Consider the following 14,730-nt stretch of genomic DNA (forward strand, 5'->3'; position numbering starts at 1 on the left):
TCTTTCTCTAACAAGAGCTGGTGTTTTTTCTTATATTCAGATATAATCAGTTGTTTCATGACCAAGCCTTCCAACTTAAAATGTACTTCTCTTTTTCTCTCATACTCCAATTCCATTTGAACTTCATCCTTTTTTCTCCTTAAAGTATTCCATGTTGTCTGGGGCTCCTTCTTGAGCATTTCCTTGGACTCAAAATTCTTTTCTACTTCTAATATCATTTCCAGTTTGTGGATCTGTTGGGACAGTCTGGCTTTGCTCTCCTTAGACTTTGCCAACCTGTGTCTTGTTTCCTGTATAGTCTTTGTAGATGTAGCTCTTTTTCTTCAAATCAGAACTGGTGTATTTTCTTATATTCAGATATAACTAACTCTTTGAAAGCATAACCCTCTTCCGTACAGTAAAATTATCTGATTTTCTCATTTTCTAAATCAATTTGACATGTCTTCTTCCTTTCTCTTAAAATTTCCCATGTCTTCTGGAGTTCTTTCACATACCAGCCAGCAGCCTTCTCCAAGCAAAGCACTTTATGTTCTTTGTGTTCTGTATTTAAAAGGCAAGATATACATAAGGGTCTGTGGTCATTTTTACAGAACAGGTACTCTTTTTCTTTGTGTTTGTCACAGATAGTCAGACCCTTGAGGCTCTCAAGTAAATGAGGTTTAAAAAATTTGCCAAAAATAGCCAGTCTCTGCAGCCTCCTATTACACAAAAAATCTCCATATTGAATGATTGTCCTGCACTCTGGGCAGGTTCCAGGTGTGTTGGCATCCTCCAAACACCTGAGAAGACATTGTTTACAGAAACTATGGCCATATTTGGCAGTCACTGGGTTAGTGAAATCGCCTAAGCAGAGAGGACAGGTGAGATCTACTTTGAGGCATTCAAGCAAGTTTTTGGCAGCCATGTTCCTAAGCTTTTCTAGCTTTATCTTCTGAGCTCTGACAGCAAAAAACTATAGGACTAAATTGCTGGGATCTTTTAAAGGGCTTTCCTCATTTAGCTCCTCCCCTTACTCTTTTGAGAAAAGTGTGACTCCTGAGAAAGTGTCAATTCCTGTGGTATGATAATGCTTCCAGGTTCTCTTTTTGGTGTTCACATCTAGGCAATTCAGAACAGAATTGTCTTCTACAGGTTTATTGTTTCCTTATTCTACCTCATTGGGAGGTGAATTTTTCCATGCTTCCCTAGTTTAGTCAACAAGTCCCTTTTTGCGTCTGTATAGGTACTTATTTTGACCTAGCTCCATGGAGCTGGGGAGCCAGGCACAGGCCACTTACAGAAGGTGTAACCTAGTTGAGTCTTGAAGAAAGCCAGGGAAAGGAGCAGCTAGATGACTCAATGGAGAGAGAGGGCCAGACTAGAAGATGGGAAGTCCTGGGTTCAAATCTGATCTCAAACACTTCCTACCTGTGTAACCCTGGGCAAATTACTTAACTCTCTTTGCCTGGCCCTTACCAATCTTCTACCTTGAAACCTATACTTAGTATAGATTCTAAGACAAAAGGTAAGTGCAGGACTTCTTGACTCCAGGTCCAGTAGTCTATACATTGAGACACCTAGCTGCCTCTATGACTAATCATGAATGCTTCCCTTTCATTTTTTAATACAATGATAAGAAGTCAGTTAGATAAGAATACACACCCAGGTCGGTGTCATTTGGCATGCTCGTACATGTGTGTTTGCTTATTTGCCTAAAAAAACTACAGATCTAATAATTATTCTGGCAATTTTCATTCCAAACTCTCCTTCTTCTCTCATATATATATATATTCCCTCAAAATTTTCCTAATAATTTCCTGGGAAAATTTGCCTAATCCAACTTAATTAATATTTATTAAACACATGTTCAAGGTATTGTGATAGATGATGGGGAGATATATAAACTGAAAAAGTCAAGATCCTGAAATGCTTGCTTCCCTCATGAATCATACATTTCTACTGGGAGTGGTACACAGATTAGTAAATGCAAAATCTATACAAAGTAAAGAAAAGTGATGGCAAGAGGTAAAGAACATTTATGACTGGGAGCTCAGTAAAGTCTTTCTGTAGGGAGTGCTATTGGAGCTTAATTTTAAAGGGTGGTAGGGAATCTAGGAGACAGAAATGAGGAAGGAGTGCATTCCAGACATGGAGAAATCTCTACAAAGACACAGAGGTAAGATATTAAGTGTTATGCAAGAGGAACGGATTTTCTCAAGGTATATAACCAAGAATGGGGAAGCAATGGGTAAATTGAGATGGAATATGTTTTGTACCTAGCATTAAATGTCAAGAGAACTCCTTTATTGACCTTTATCCCCCCCTCTTCCCTTTCCTGGTTTAGGTGTGAATCCATACTGGATTGGTGAAATTGATTTCCCAATGACTAAAAAGTCTGCTGCTTGTAGAGATAGACAACCTTATTCTCTTTATAGCAACAGAAAGTCACTCTCCCAGCAACTGGACTGCTCAGCTGGAAAAACTTCAGTAAGTTTCACCAGTCTATATTTCAATGGAGGGGCAATAGCTCTATATATATCATCTTGTTTTCCATATTGCTGTGCAAATTATCATTACAATATGTACAAGACAGATAAAGGACAAACTGGTGGGAGAAAGAACTAGCAGCTCAAGGGACTGGGAAAGTCCTCATGTAGAAGATGGTTCTTGAGCTGAATTTTGAAGGTGTAACAATGAAAAATGGTGCCAGAAACCGATGTTTGATAGAAGGGAGATAGAGGAAGTCTATGTGGTGAGTCTCTCTTCCAGCACTACCCTGGGGCTGAATATACAGTGGGAGACTTTAAGGGAGTGTCACCCCAAAACTGGATGACCTGGATGTTCATGCTCCACAGGAGTCAGGAGCAAGGCTTCCCTATAAGAGGAGTATGGTACCCCAATCTGATCCTGAATAAGGACTGGGTTCACACAAACCTCCCCCCGATCAGTTAATTTCACAGCAGGCAGTCTTGCTTCAAGATGGAGGCAGCCAGACCAAGCTGTGGTTCCCCTCTCCCTTGTTGTCTCTCAGGCACTCTGGAACACTATCTGACTGTTGAATGGCTTTTTATTATTTGCAAATCAGGGATTGGGGAAAGGGGTGAAGGGCAGAGGGATTTTGGGTTGCACTCTTCACTATTCCTATGGGGTCCTTCACTTAGGTGGGAACCCTAGTGGTTTCTACTCCTAAACTTCTCCCCCTGCCCCTTCTCCTATTTCTATTTCTATTTTTCTGTTTCTATCCTTTTCTATAATTGTAAGTTTTGACTGAAAAGGATCTCTCAGCAAAGTTGGGCAATGGATAAAGGAGACTAAGAGATCACTCCCAAAATGGAGTCCAAAAACTTAGTTGACTCGATGGTTAACATCTTGATGGGTGAGTTGCGATGGAATGGCTTTGATCAGGGAATCAGGGTTTCAATTTCCAAAAGAAAGATCCTCAGGAAGCCCTCAGGACTGGATCTGAGTTGGGATGTCCACCTCCTCCCTCTTCCCAGTTCTCTGCTCAAAGATCTCTCCTTTCCCTTCTTCCTTGGAGAAAAATCCCAGCATCCTCTGCTGGTCTCAACTGTCAGCAATTATCCACAACTGCCTTCTTCTCCGTTTGGTTCCCTCTCCTCTGCACAAAAACTCATCCTTACAGTATCCTGGTTTTGTGTGGTGGGACTTTTTTCAAAAGTCCCACTTAATTCATGCATCAGTATTTCCTATTCCTATTTTATGTTCACCCTCCCTCCTAAATAATAAATCCTTATCTTGTCTTATATCTATACTAATTATCTATCTATTCTACAAAACCCATCTTAGAATAGGATGAGGGTTGCAATTTATATAACAATATTTACAGGGTGTAAAATAATTTTGTAATAAGAAAAGTTTTCCATTGAACACAATGTCTAAGTTTACAGCATAACAATTGTCTTATCCTTAAATTCTTCTAAGTTATTATTTAACACATCTATGATTTTAACAGAATTTTAACTTGTTTCTACTTTTAATGTATGTCTATCAAGTAATGCAATACAAGTATCTTATTATTCCTAGCTGTTATCAAATTATGTTTAAACTACCTATGTTTTAAATGCAATATTAATTTTTATATTGAGAATCTATTTTAGTATGTTAGTATTCTTAGTTATTTATCCAACAACACATATATTTTATTCTTATGCTTTCCCTGCATTAGCTTGCTAAAAACTTGACTCAAGTTCAGGCTCAGGCCAGGTATGCAGGTAGTTGACAAGAGATGATGTCACCTGTGGGACCCCATAAAGGGGGTGAAGGTAAATTTCCTATACACAGAAGAAAGAAGAGGAAGTCTTTTATGTACAAAAATATTTATACCATCCTTTTCTATTATAGCAAAAAAACCTGGAAAATTAAAGGGAAACTCAGGGGATACCCATCAATGATGGATCAGTTGTGGCATATGATTATGATGGGATACTATTATCCTATAAGAAATAAGGGAATCAATGATTTCAAATGCTTTTAAAAAAGACATGGAAAAACTTATATTAACTGAAACAGGATGAAGTAAGTAGAACCAAAAGAATAATTTATACAATAACATCAATACCATAAAAATGAACAATTTTATAAATCGAGTCAGAAATGAACAGAACTAAGAGAAGAATTTATTCAGTAACAGCAAACTTGTAAAACAAAAGACTCTGAAAGCTACAAGAACTATGATTACTACAATAACCATTCATGATTCCAGAGATCTGAAAATGAAACATCCATTATAGAGATGTGATAGATTTTGAGTGCAGAATATAAAGGGGATGGTCATGTTGAAGTAAAAATAGAAATCATATATGCAATGGGCCTATATGTAAATTGCTTTATAGCTTTATTTTCAAGCTGTCTTGATATATGCTGCAGTTTATTTTAGAAACTTTAATCCCCTATAATGGAATATGGTCCATGGCAAAGTAGAATAGCCTATAAAATTTTCAGGCTATCATTTGCACAGAAATCAGACTTTGAATATTTATTCAATTCAGGAATCAATTTTTATGTGCCTGCTGTGTGCAAGGCACCATACCTGAGGGAAAAAATAGATAAAACTCAAATGTTTCTTTCATGGAGTTTATAATCTAATGGTTCAGGGAGGAAAGGTCACTTTCAGATGCACTGTCAGGAGTTGGGGAAGTGAATCTGAGAAGTCTTCATGGAAATGATGGCCTTTTACTTGAGTCTTAAAGGAAAAGAGGGACTAAATACATAGATATTGGGCAGGGGGAGAGCATTCTTGGTATATACAGAGTATAAAGGCATGCAGATTGGAAAAGTAAGTATAACATACTAGACTACAGAGCACATGAAGAGGAATTATGTGAGATAAGGTGAGAGAGCCTTGAATAGGGATGAAGCCTGGACCTGGTTCAGGTTAACTTTCTGCTGATGAGACTATAAGTTTAGCTAGGCTGGTCTTCAGGAATAGATTCCCAGGCTCATGAACAATCAATAGGCATTTATAAAGCACCTACTTTGTGCCAGGTCCTGTGCTAAGTACTAGATAGGAGAGTTGGGTTTAGGTACAAACAAACAAAAAAATCCAGTACTTGAATACTACCCATATGGAAAGGATTTGTGCACTAAGACTCCTGGGACAGCCTTTAGCTATATGTTTATATATTGATATTTATATTTAAAAATCTATATGTATATATCCACATATATACAAACATGCACACACATCTGTGTATGCATGTACTCACACACACATATATATACATACATATACATATATGCATATATTGTGTATATATTCACAATATATGTATATGTATATGGAGAGAGAGAGGAGAAAGGAGAGAGCAGAAAGATGGAACCGTCCTTAAATGAACAGTTTGAACTGGATGGTGTTGGAAGGACCTAACATTTTTAAATAAATGAATGCTAAAATGTTTATTATGTACTTACTATGTACCTGGCACCAGATTATATTCTGGGGAAATAAATATGAGAATGCAAGACAATTCATGCCCTCAAAGAGTTTATATTCTAATGGTGGAACAAAACACCTAAATGGGAGCCAGAAAGCTGATGGAAGGAAAGAAGGAATTTACACAGCATCCTGGTTTGAAAATGTCTGGAAATGATGTGGAGACATTGTACCAGGCAAGACAAGGCAAAAGCTTTCCCTATCAGAAACTGGTATGTCCAAGGTTCCAGTGAGAAGAGAGTGATAATGGCCAGAGTGCAGGTGACATACTTTGGAAATGTATGGGAAATTACATGTAGGTTTGGTTCTGGGCAGTATAAGGCAAAAAATTCACTTATCAGAACCCAGGATGTACTCTCTGATCATCTGCTCCTATATTAAAGCCTTGTTTTAATCAATAACTTCAATTTTTTGAAACCAGTTAGGTATAATACTATATGTATGCTACAATAAAATCATCACTATCACCGTCACCATCACCATCTATATCTAAAGTCTTTCGTTAGTTTGAACTGACATCTGAACTGTTCATTTGAGTTGATGAACTACTGCTTCTTTGTTTACCCTTCATTTCTGTTTGCAGGCAATTTCCAAACCTTCTCGGTCACTTAGCACAGCCCAGCTCTCACAGCCACCAGCTGGCTTGCAGGCTTCTGTCATCTCTAACATTGTGCTGATGAAAGGCCAGGCCAAGGTAAGAAATGGATATTTTCTAGTAGAAGTGAAAAAAGAATTCTATGAATTAGATGAGCTCCAAAGTATCTCCTAGTTCTGAAATTCTATGCTTCTACATTTCCTCTATCCCCACTAAAAAAAAAAAAATGAAGCCTTGTGTGGCTTTAGTAGTCTGTGACCAGGGATTGGTAAGGGAAAATGGATGAATTCATATCAGTGCTTCTGTACTAGAAATGGTTTCTAGGTTTTGTCCTATGCAAAATTTTAAGGAAGGAAACATTTTTTGTTTTGTTTTGTTTTGTTTTGTTTTGTTTTGTTTTGTTTTGTTTTGTTTTGTTTTGTAGGCCCACCANGTTTTGTTTTGTTTTGTTTTGTTTTGTTTTGTTTTGTTTTGTTTTGTAGGCCCACCAGATCATGTCCTTTCTGAACAATTTTCTCCTTTGGTTCTCTAATGCTGACCCTTCTCCATTCATTTGTCTGTAGTTAACCAGTTCAAATTCATACTATGTTCTACTGCCAATTCCATTGCTCTCTTGTTCTATTTCCACTTACTCTTGGCCCTAGATTGCTTATCATCTACGTCCTCCATTGCCGCTCACTTATTGCTGAACAGAGCTGGAGGAAGTCACCCAACTCATTGGATAAACTTCAAATTTAGTCTATGCAATCTCCATTTTAATTATTCATTAGCCCATGATGCCAATCAGTTGCTAAATCTTTCTAGTTCTACCTCTAAAACACTTATCCAAAACATTATACAGCCACTATCATAGTTTAGACTCTCAGCACGTCCTGCCCAGACTATTGGAATAACCTCTAATTGATCTCCCTGATTCTAGTCTCCTTCTCCAATCCGTCCTCAATCCATTTGCCTAAGGGATTTTTCTAAAGTTCAGATCTGACCATGTTATTCATCTACTGAATGGACTCTAATTGTCCCCTGTTGCCTCTGGGATAAAATATAAATTCTTCTGGTTAGCTTTTAAAGCCCTTCACCACTATTTTCTAGCCTCATTATGTATGCTTCCCTTTCCTCCCCTTTCTGGAGGCAGCTAAGCTGGCTTTCTCTATGTTCCTCCCACAAGGCCACTCCATTTCCTATCTCTCCTATCTCTATCCATGCCTTGGCAGTGGCTGCCTACTGAGCATGGAATGAACTTTCTCTTAACTTCTGCCTTATAGAATCTCATGTTACCAACTACTAAGGTCTTCTCTTCCAAAATTACACACATACACAAATTACTTGTGTGTGTGTCTGTGTGTGTGTGTGTGTGTGTGTGTATGCTGTCCCTCCATAACATCTTTGAGAACATATTAGGCATTTAATAAAAGATTTAAAATGTCATTACTTTACACATAAACACACACACACACACACAGAGAAAACCTGCTTATTCTTCAAGGTCCTTATAAAATTGTCATTTAGTTCTAAGAGGCACTCACACATTAGTGGGAATGAACTGATCAGATCTCTTCCTGAAATTAGGTTTTAAGAGCAGAATGGAAAGAGTGTTCAAGATAAATTAGAAGCTACTATAATAGTTCAGGGAAGAGGTGATGAATATCTAAGCCAGTGATGGTGAAACTTTTAGAGATTGAGTTCCCAAACTGCAACTCTCATGCTGCATGCAAGTCCCTACCACCACCTCCACCCCAGACAAAGGAGAGAGGAATTGCTCCCATTGGGCTGCTGAGCAGAGGGGTGGGATAATGATAAGGTCCTTAGGTGTGGTGGAGAAGGGAAGGGGGCAGCCCCCTTCCAGCATGCATACCGTACATTTGCCAACATGGATCTAAACTACGGAAGTGACTGTGTGAGGAACTAAAAGGAAAGATGAAATAAATGTTTTAGAGGTAGCAGTTTGGGAGTAGAGGCTAATATGGTATTGAACTGGTTAACTATGTGCCTAATGGATGGAGAAGGGTCATATAGGTGCTTAATCGAATGAGGACACTGACACCTAGAGAGATAAGGTGGATTGACTGAAGCAACAAAGTCCAAAGGGGCCAGAGCAAAGATTAAAATTCAGTTCTCATAAAGTCTAACTTCACTGCTACTTTCTCTTAACATACTGCTTCCAGGATAATCATAGTAATTTACTTAATTAAAAATGTTAATTATTTGGGCTATAATAATAATAATGACTGTATACATGCTTCCCATCATACTTTCAGAAAGTACTATGTTTTTATGCTGATTACATCTTAAAAACAACAGTGGCAACAAAAACAAAGTCTTTTTTTTCTCTTTAATCTGGCAGCAAACCAACATTTCTCCTGTGAGCTAAATGAGCTTTACCCAAACTTTGGATAGGAGATAGAGCATATAATTTTTGCTTTTGATACATTATATATGCAGAAGTACTATGTATATTATATATTGAGAGAATAGCTTTTCTTTTGCCTTTCTTTGTATTCTATTCACTTAACACTATGCCTGGTAAACAGTAAGTACTTAATGTTTATTGATTGACTGATTAATTGACATATATATATATATATATATATATATAACTGACATATACACATACATATACACATATATTTCTACCTATATTTAGAAATTAAATAATTGGAATGTAGGTCTTAAATAATTTCAAATTGCTGGAGGGTAATTTTTTGTATAGTGAAGGATTACTAGCTTTGTAATATAAAGTCTTGTGATTAAGTCCTAATCCTAATACTTAAAACAGGACTTCAGTTTTCTCACCAGTGAAAAAAATAAAATGTATTTATCTTTCCTTTGTTAGGCCAAATGGCCCACAAGTATGAGGCTAACTATATGGGTTCACATATATACAAACACCAGCTAGCTTGGAGTGAGGAAACATACTAACTGCTATCAAGTTTTTGAGGGAAGAGGTAGCAGACTTGTTCTTCTTGGCCCCAGAGGGTGGACATAGGAATCATGGTTGAAATTTGCAAAGAAGCAAATTTAGGCTACAAGAAAGTAATAACTTCCCAACAATTAGGGCTTCCCCAAAATTTCAAACGACTGCCTTGGGAGGTACTGTGTTTAACTGGAAGTATTCCAGCAAAAAGTGTATAACTTGTTGGAAATTTTTGCCAAGATGATTCAGATTCAGGTCTGATGTTGGAGTGGATAACCACAAAAGCTCTTCCAACTTTTGAGAACCTGTATTCTGCTCAAACAACAAATTATAAACACAATCTTTCCTTTTCCTTACCTTAGGGTTTGGGTTTTAGTATTGTTGGTGGAAAGGACAGCATTTATGGCCCCATTGGTATCTATGTCAAGACAATCTTTGCTGGGGGAGCAGCTGCCGCTGATGGAAGGTTACAAGAAGGTAGGATTTTTTTCCCAATAATTATCTATGTAAAAAAAATATTTGGAGATTAAAAAGAAGCAAAAAAATAGGCATTGGGAGGGATTCTGGGACGATGGCGGCTTAGACGGAGCAAATCTTAAAACCTCAACACCCTTACACACCGAGATAGAAAACGATGCGCTTTGAGAAGAAAGAGGAACAAATCTAAAAACAAGACAGAGCAGGGGGATCCTACTGCTGTACAACTAAAGAGGTACACCAAGAAAAAGGCTTCAATTCTTGAACTGTCCAGTCTGAGGGTAGAGAAGGGGAATCCCAGGATGTCTTCCTGATGTGCCGTGCAGAGTCTCCAGTGGCCCCTGAAATCTCAGGGTGGTTATAAATCTCAGGTGTTATAAAAGGAGTAGGTGAGGTCAAAGGGGCCTTGAGCCAGTAACAGGATAGGAGGAGGTTGGTCTTGGTTGTTATGCTGGAGTGGGCAATCTCAGTTGGGTATGAAACTTGCTTATATAAGTTCAAGGATCCAAACCCTGAAAGCTGAGTGCCCAGTGAAACCTCTCTGCTACCACTAGGCTCCTTTAAGGTGTCAGGCAGCCAGCTTCTCCCTGCTGAGAGAACAGCTTCTTATTGGTTGTGGCAGACTGGCAGGAAGTGGATGTAGGACTTCCTGCCCCCTAACTATGGAGCTTGTTTGAACCTTAATAGTTCAGAATTCCCTCCTTGTTGCCTGTCCTCCTTAGTCTTTGAATGGTAAGGGAATAACCACAGGATTCTCTGGTTAAAGGCTTTGGGATTTATTGATTGCTGGGGAAGGAACAAGGCAATGGTAAGAGGGCTTGGTAATGCTAATTTGTTGCTATGAAATCTCTGCCTGAAGAAGATCCTTGGAAGGGCTTGGCAGCCTTTGGCCAGAGCAAAGTGGTATCTGGTTAGCAAATCAAGTAGATCTGTTGGCTAATATTGTAAATGATGATAATAGATAATATTGAGTTGCTCTTGGAAATAAGTCCTAAAACCCTACTCTGTCCTGAGGCCTAATTCCCATGTTCTTCCTCCCTCCACCCAGGGAGGGTGTGGGTGGTGGGGGGTAAGGGGGTTAGGGGTAAGTGAGTGCTCAGGGTGAAGTCAGGGGAAAACAGAATCCAGCCTTGGGTTTCCAGGGCCTTTTATAAACTCAGTTCAACTGCCAGTAGGTATCTGCCATGTGGCGCATGCTACCCTCAACATTCCATCCAGGGCAACTGACAGGTTTGACCTAAGCCAAACATGGCAATGCTAAAACCTGTATTACAGCAGGCCCACCAATCTAGAGAGAGGGCCTTGCTGGTGCCAGATTCAGGGAGATGACTGGAGGAGAAAACCAGAGAAACATAGCAAAAATGCCCTGAAGAAGGAGGCTTAGAGAGAGGCAAACCTCAGACCTCTTGGCTTCCTCATACCAAGATAGAGAACAAAGGGGTTCAAGAGAAAAGAAAACCAGACCAAACACAAGGACAACACAGGGGGACCCCACTGCTGGACAGCTCGGCTCAGAGAAAATGATCCTTGTGTCCCCCCCCCACGTTTTTTTGTTTTGTTTTGTTTTTCTCCTCTCCAGGTTTTAGCCTTAGGGCAGATTAAGAAGTATAGAATAATCCAATCAGGCTAAATACCAACAATTGCAAAGACAAGAAGTCTTCAGAGGGCAGAGGAAGTAACTACAAACTTCCATTGCCAGCTGAGGGAAGATCTTTCATCAAAGATCATTAAATACATCTGCTCAAACTAGCAGAACAGAAAAGGAAAAAATATGCGTAAACAACAGGAAAAGAGAAGAGAAATGACAATTGACAGCTTCTTTCAAGGAAGTGAAAAGAAAGCAAATGAAATAGAAATAGAAGAAGAGGAAGAAGTTCCAGCAAATTGGGCACAGGTTTTGGAAGATCTCAAAATTCAATTAACTCAAGAATTTCAGGAACTCAAAAAGCAATCAAGAGAGACTGAAGACAATCTGAAAAAGGAAATACATGAAGTAAAACAAGAAAATAAAGTCTTAACAGCCAGAATTGGCCAGCTTGAAAATGAAGCAAAGAAGGCAAAAGATGATCTACAGAGAAAATCAGGCAGAAGGAGAAGGATGATCAAAAAGCCAGGGATAAAATTCAGTCTTTAAAAAACAGAACTCAACAACTAGAAGCAAATGACTTCACAAGGCAGCAAGAATATATAAAACAAAATTTTAAAAATGAAAAATTTGAGGAGAATATGAAACAGCTCATTGATTCAACCAAAGATTTGGAGAATAGAGCTAGAAGAGACAATATAAGAATTACTGGTTTACCAGAACATCATAATAAAAGAAAAAGTTTAGATATCATCCTTCAAGAAATTATCAGACAATTGCCCTGACATTCTTGAACAAGAGGGAAAAGTGGAAATTGAAAGAATCCATAGATCACCTCCTACATTTAACCCACAACTGACAACTTCCAGGAATATTATAGCAACATTCAAAAACTACCAGACCAAGGAAAAAAATATTACAAGCTGCTAAAAAGAAGCCATTCAGATATCAGGGAACCACAGTTAATATAACACAGGATCTGGTTGCATCTACATTGAAGGACTGGAAGGCATGGAACACAATATTCCAGAAAGCAAGAGATCTAAGTCTACAACCAAGAATCAACTATTCAGCAAAACTGATTATTTATTACTGGGGAAAATTCATTCAATAAAATTGAGGACTTCCAAGCATTCATCAAGAAAAAACTGGACTTAAACAGAGAGTTTGCTGCCCAAACACAGAACTCCAGAGAATCACCATGAGGAAAATGGGGGGAGGGGGGAAAATCTTTTCTTTAAAGGATCCAATAAGTTTAATCAATTTATATCCCAAGAAGAAAAGAAGATATTGGCAAATATTAAAAATTGTTATTACCAACAGGGTAACTAGAAGAAGTTTACATAGATGGAACAGTAACAAACTATATAGGATAAAATGTCAAGCGATATATACATATATATGTATGTATGTATGTATGTATGTATAAATATATACAAAACTAGAGGGGGGAAGAAGGTAATATTAAGAAAAATGGGAAAACAAACAAAATGGAGCAAATTTATATTTCATAATGAAGCGCGTGGGGCCAACAGGGAAGAATAACAATACACTGTAAGGGTAAAGAGGTTCAGTGCACTCAAATGCACTGAAATCAACTTAAAGAGGGAAGAATAATCGGATCCATTGGGGCAGAGAATTGATTTGCACCCTATAGAGAAGTAAAAGGGTAACAAAAGGACTGGTGGAGAGGGAAATAACACTAAGAAGGGAGAGGGCGGGGGTGGGGTAGCAAAAAAAGATCCTAAAGAAGAATAAGAGGGGAATAAGAAGGAAGAGGGGAGAAAGGGAAGTATAATAAGGGGGGATTTGGGGAACTGATTAAAAACAAAACACTGGTATAGAAGGAAACAGTGAAAGAAGAAAGGACAGGACAAGGAGAGAGAATCAAAATGTCTGGGAATACACAGTTGATAACTATAACTCTGAATGTGAATGGGATGAATTTGTCCATAAAAAGGAAGCAAATAGCAGAGTGGATTAGAAACTAAAATCCTAACATATGTTGTCAACAAGAAACACATGAGATAGACAGACATACATAGAGTAAAAATGAAAGGCTGGAGCAAAATCTATTGGGCTTCAAATGAGAAAAAGAAGGCAGGGATTGCCATTATGATCTCTAATAGAGCCAAAGTAAAAATAGATATGGTTAAAAGAGTTAAGGAAGGGATTAACTACATCCTAATAAAAGGCAGTATAAACAAAGAAGAAATACCAGTACTCAATAGGTATGCACCAAACGGTATAGATTCCAAATTTCTAAAGGAGAAGCTAGTAGAGCTCAAGGATGAAATAGAAAAACTATACTAGTGGGGGACCTCAACCTTCCCCTATCAGATCTAGATAAATCAAACCAAAAAAATAAATAAGAAAGAGATAAGAGAAGTAAATGAAACCCTAGAACAATTAAAGTTAATAGATATATAGAGAAAAATAAATAGGGACAAAAAGGAATATACCTTCTTTTCAGCAGCACATGAAACATTCACAAAGATAGACCATGTAATAGGGCATAGAAACATGGCAAACAAATGCAAAAAAGTAGAAATAATAAATTTATTTTTTATTTTATTACCATATCAGATCATAATGCAATAAAAATAGTTGTTAGTAAGAATATAGGGAGAGGCAAACCAAAAACTAATTGGAAATTAAATAATATGATTCTCCCAAACTGGTTAGTCAAAGAAGAAATCATAGAAACAATCAACAATTTCATTGAAGAGAATCACAATGATGAGACATCCTACCAATCTCTGTGGGATGCAGCCAAGGCAGTACTCAGGGGGAAATTTATATTCTTGAGTGCATATATTAACAAATTAGGGAGGGCAGAGATTAATGAATTGGGCATGCAACTTAAAAAACTAGAAAGTGAACAAATTAAAAATCCCCAGATGAAAATTAAATTAGAAATACTAAAAATCAGGGGAGAAATTAATAAAATTGAAAGTAAAAGAACTATTGAATTAATAAATAAGACTAGAGGCTGATGTTTTGAAAAAACTGATAAAATAGACAAGGTACTGGTCAATCTAATAAAAAAAAGGAAAAAAGAAAACCAAATTGACCGTATCAAAGATGAAAAGGGAGACCTCACCTCTAATGAAGAGGAAATTAAGGCAATCATTAAAAACTATTTGGCCCAATTATATGGCAATAAATATAGCAATCTAGGGGATATGGATGAATATTTACAAAAATATAAGTTTCCTAGATTAACAGCA

General features: G+C 37.6%; 1 protein-coding gene across 1 annotated transcript in view; it reads left to right on the forward strand.

Moving 5' to 3' along the window:
* Nucleotides 1-14,730, forward strand: part of IL16 (interleukin 16) — a 168,749-nt gene that overhangs the window by 105,832 nt on the left and 48,187 nt on the right. The window contains exons 6-8 of the mRNA XM_044662513.1: nucleotides 2,324-2,466; nucleotides 6,516-6,626; nucleotides 9,801-9,915. Of these exons, the coding sequence (XP_044518448.1) occupies nucleotides 2,324-2,466; nucleotides 6,516-6,626; nucleotides 9,801-9,915 (369 nt within the window). The remainder of the gene's footprint in view (nucleotides 1-2,323; nucleotides 2,467-6,515; nucleotides 6,627-9,800; nucleotides 9,916-14,730) is intronic.

The sequence above is a fragment of the Gracilinanus agilis genome, chromosome 2 (genome assembly GCF_016433145.1).
Source record: "Gracilinanus agilis isolate LMUSP501 chromosome 2, AgileGrace, whole genome shotgun sequence".
Taxonomy (NCBI): Eukaryota; Metazoa; Chordata; class Mammalia; order Didelphimorphia; family Didelphidae; genus Gracilinanus; species Gracilinanus agilis.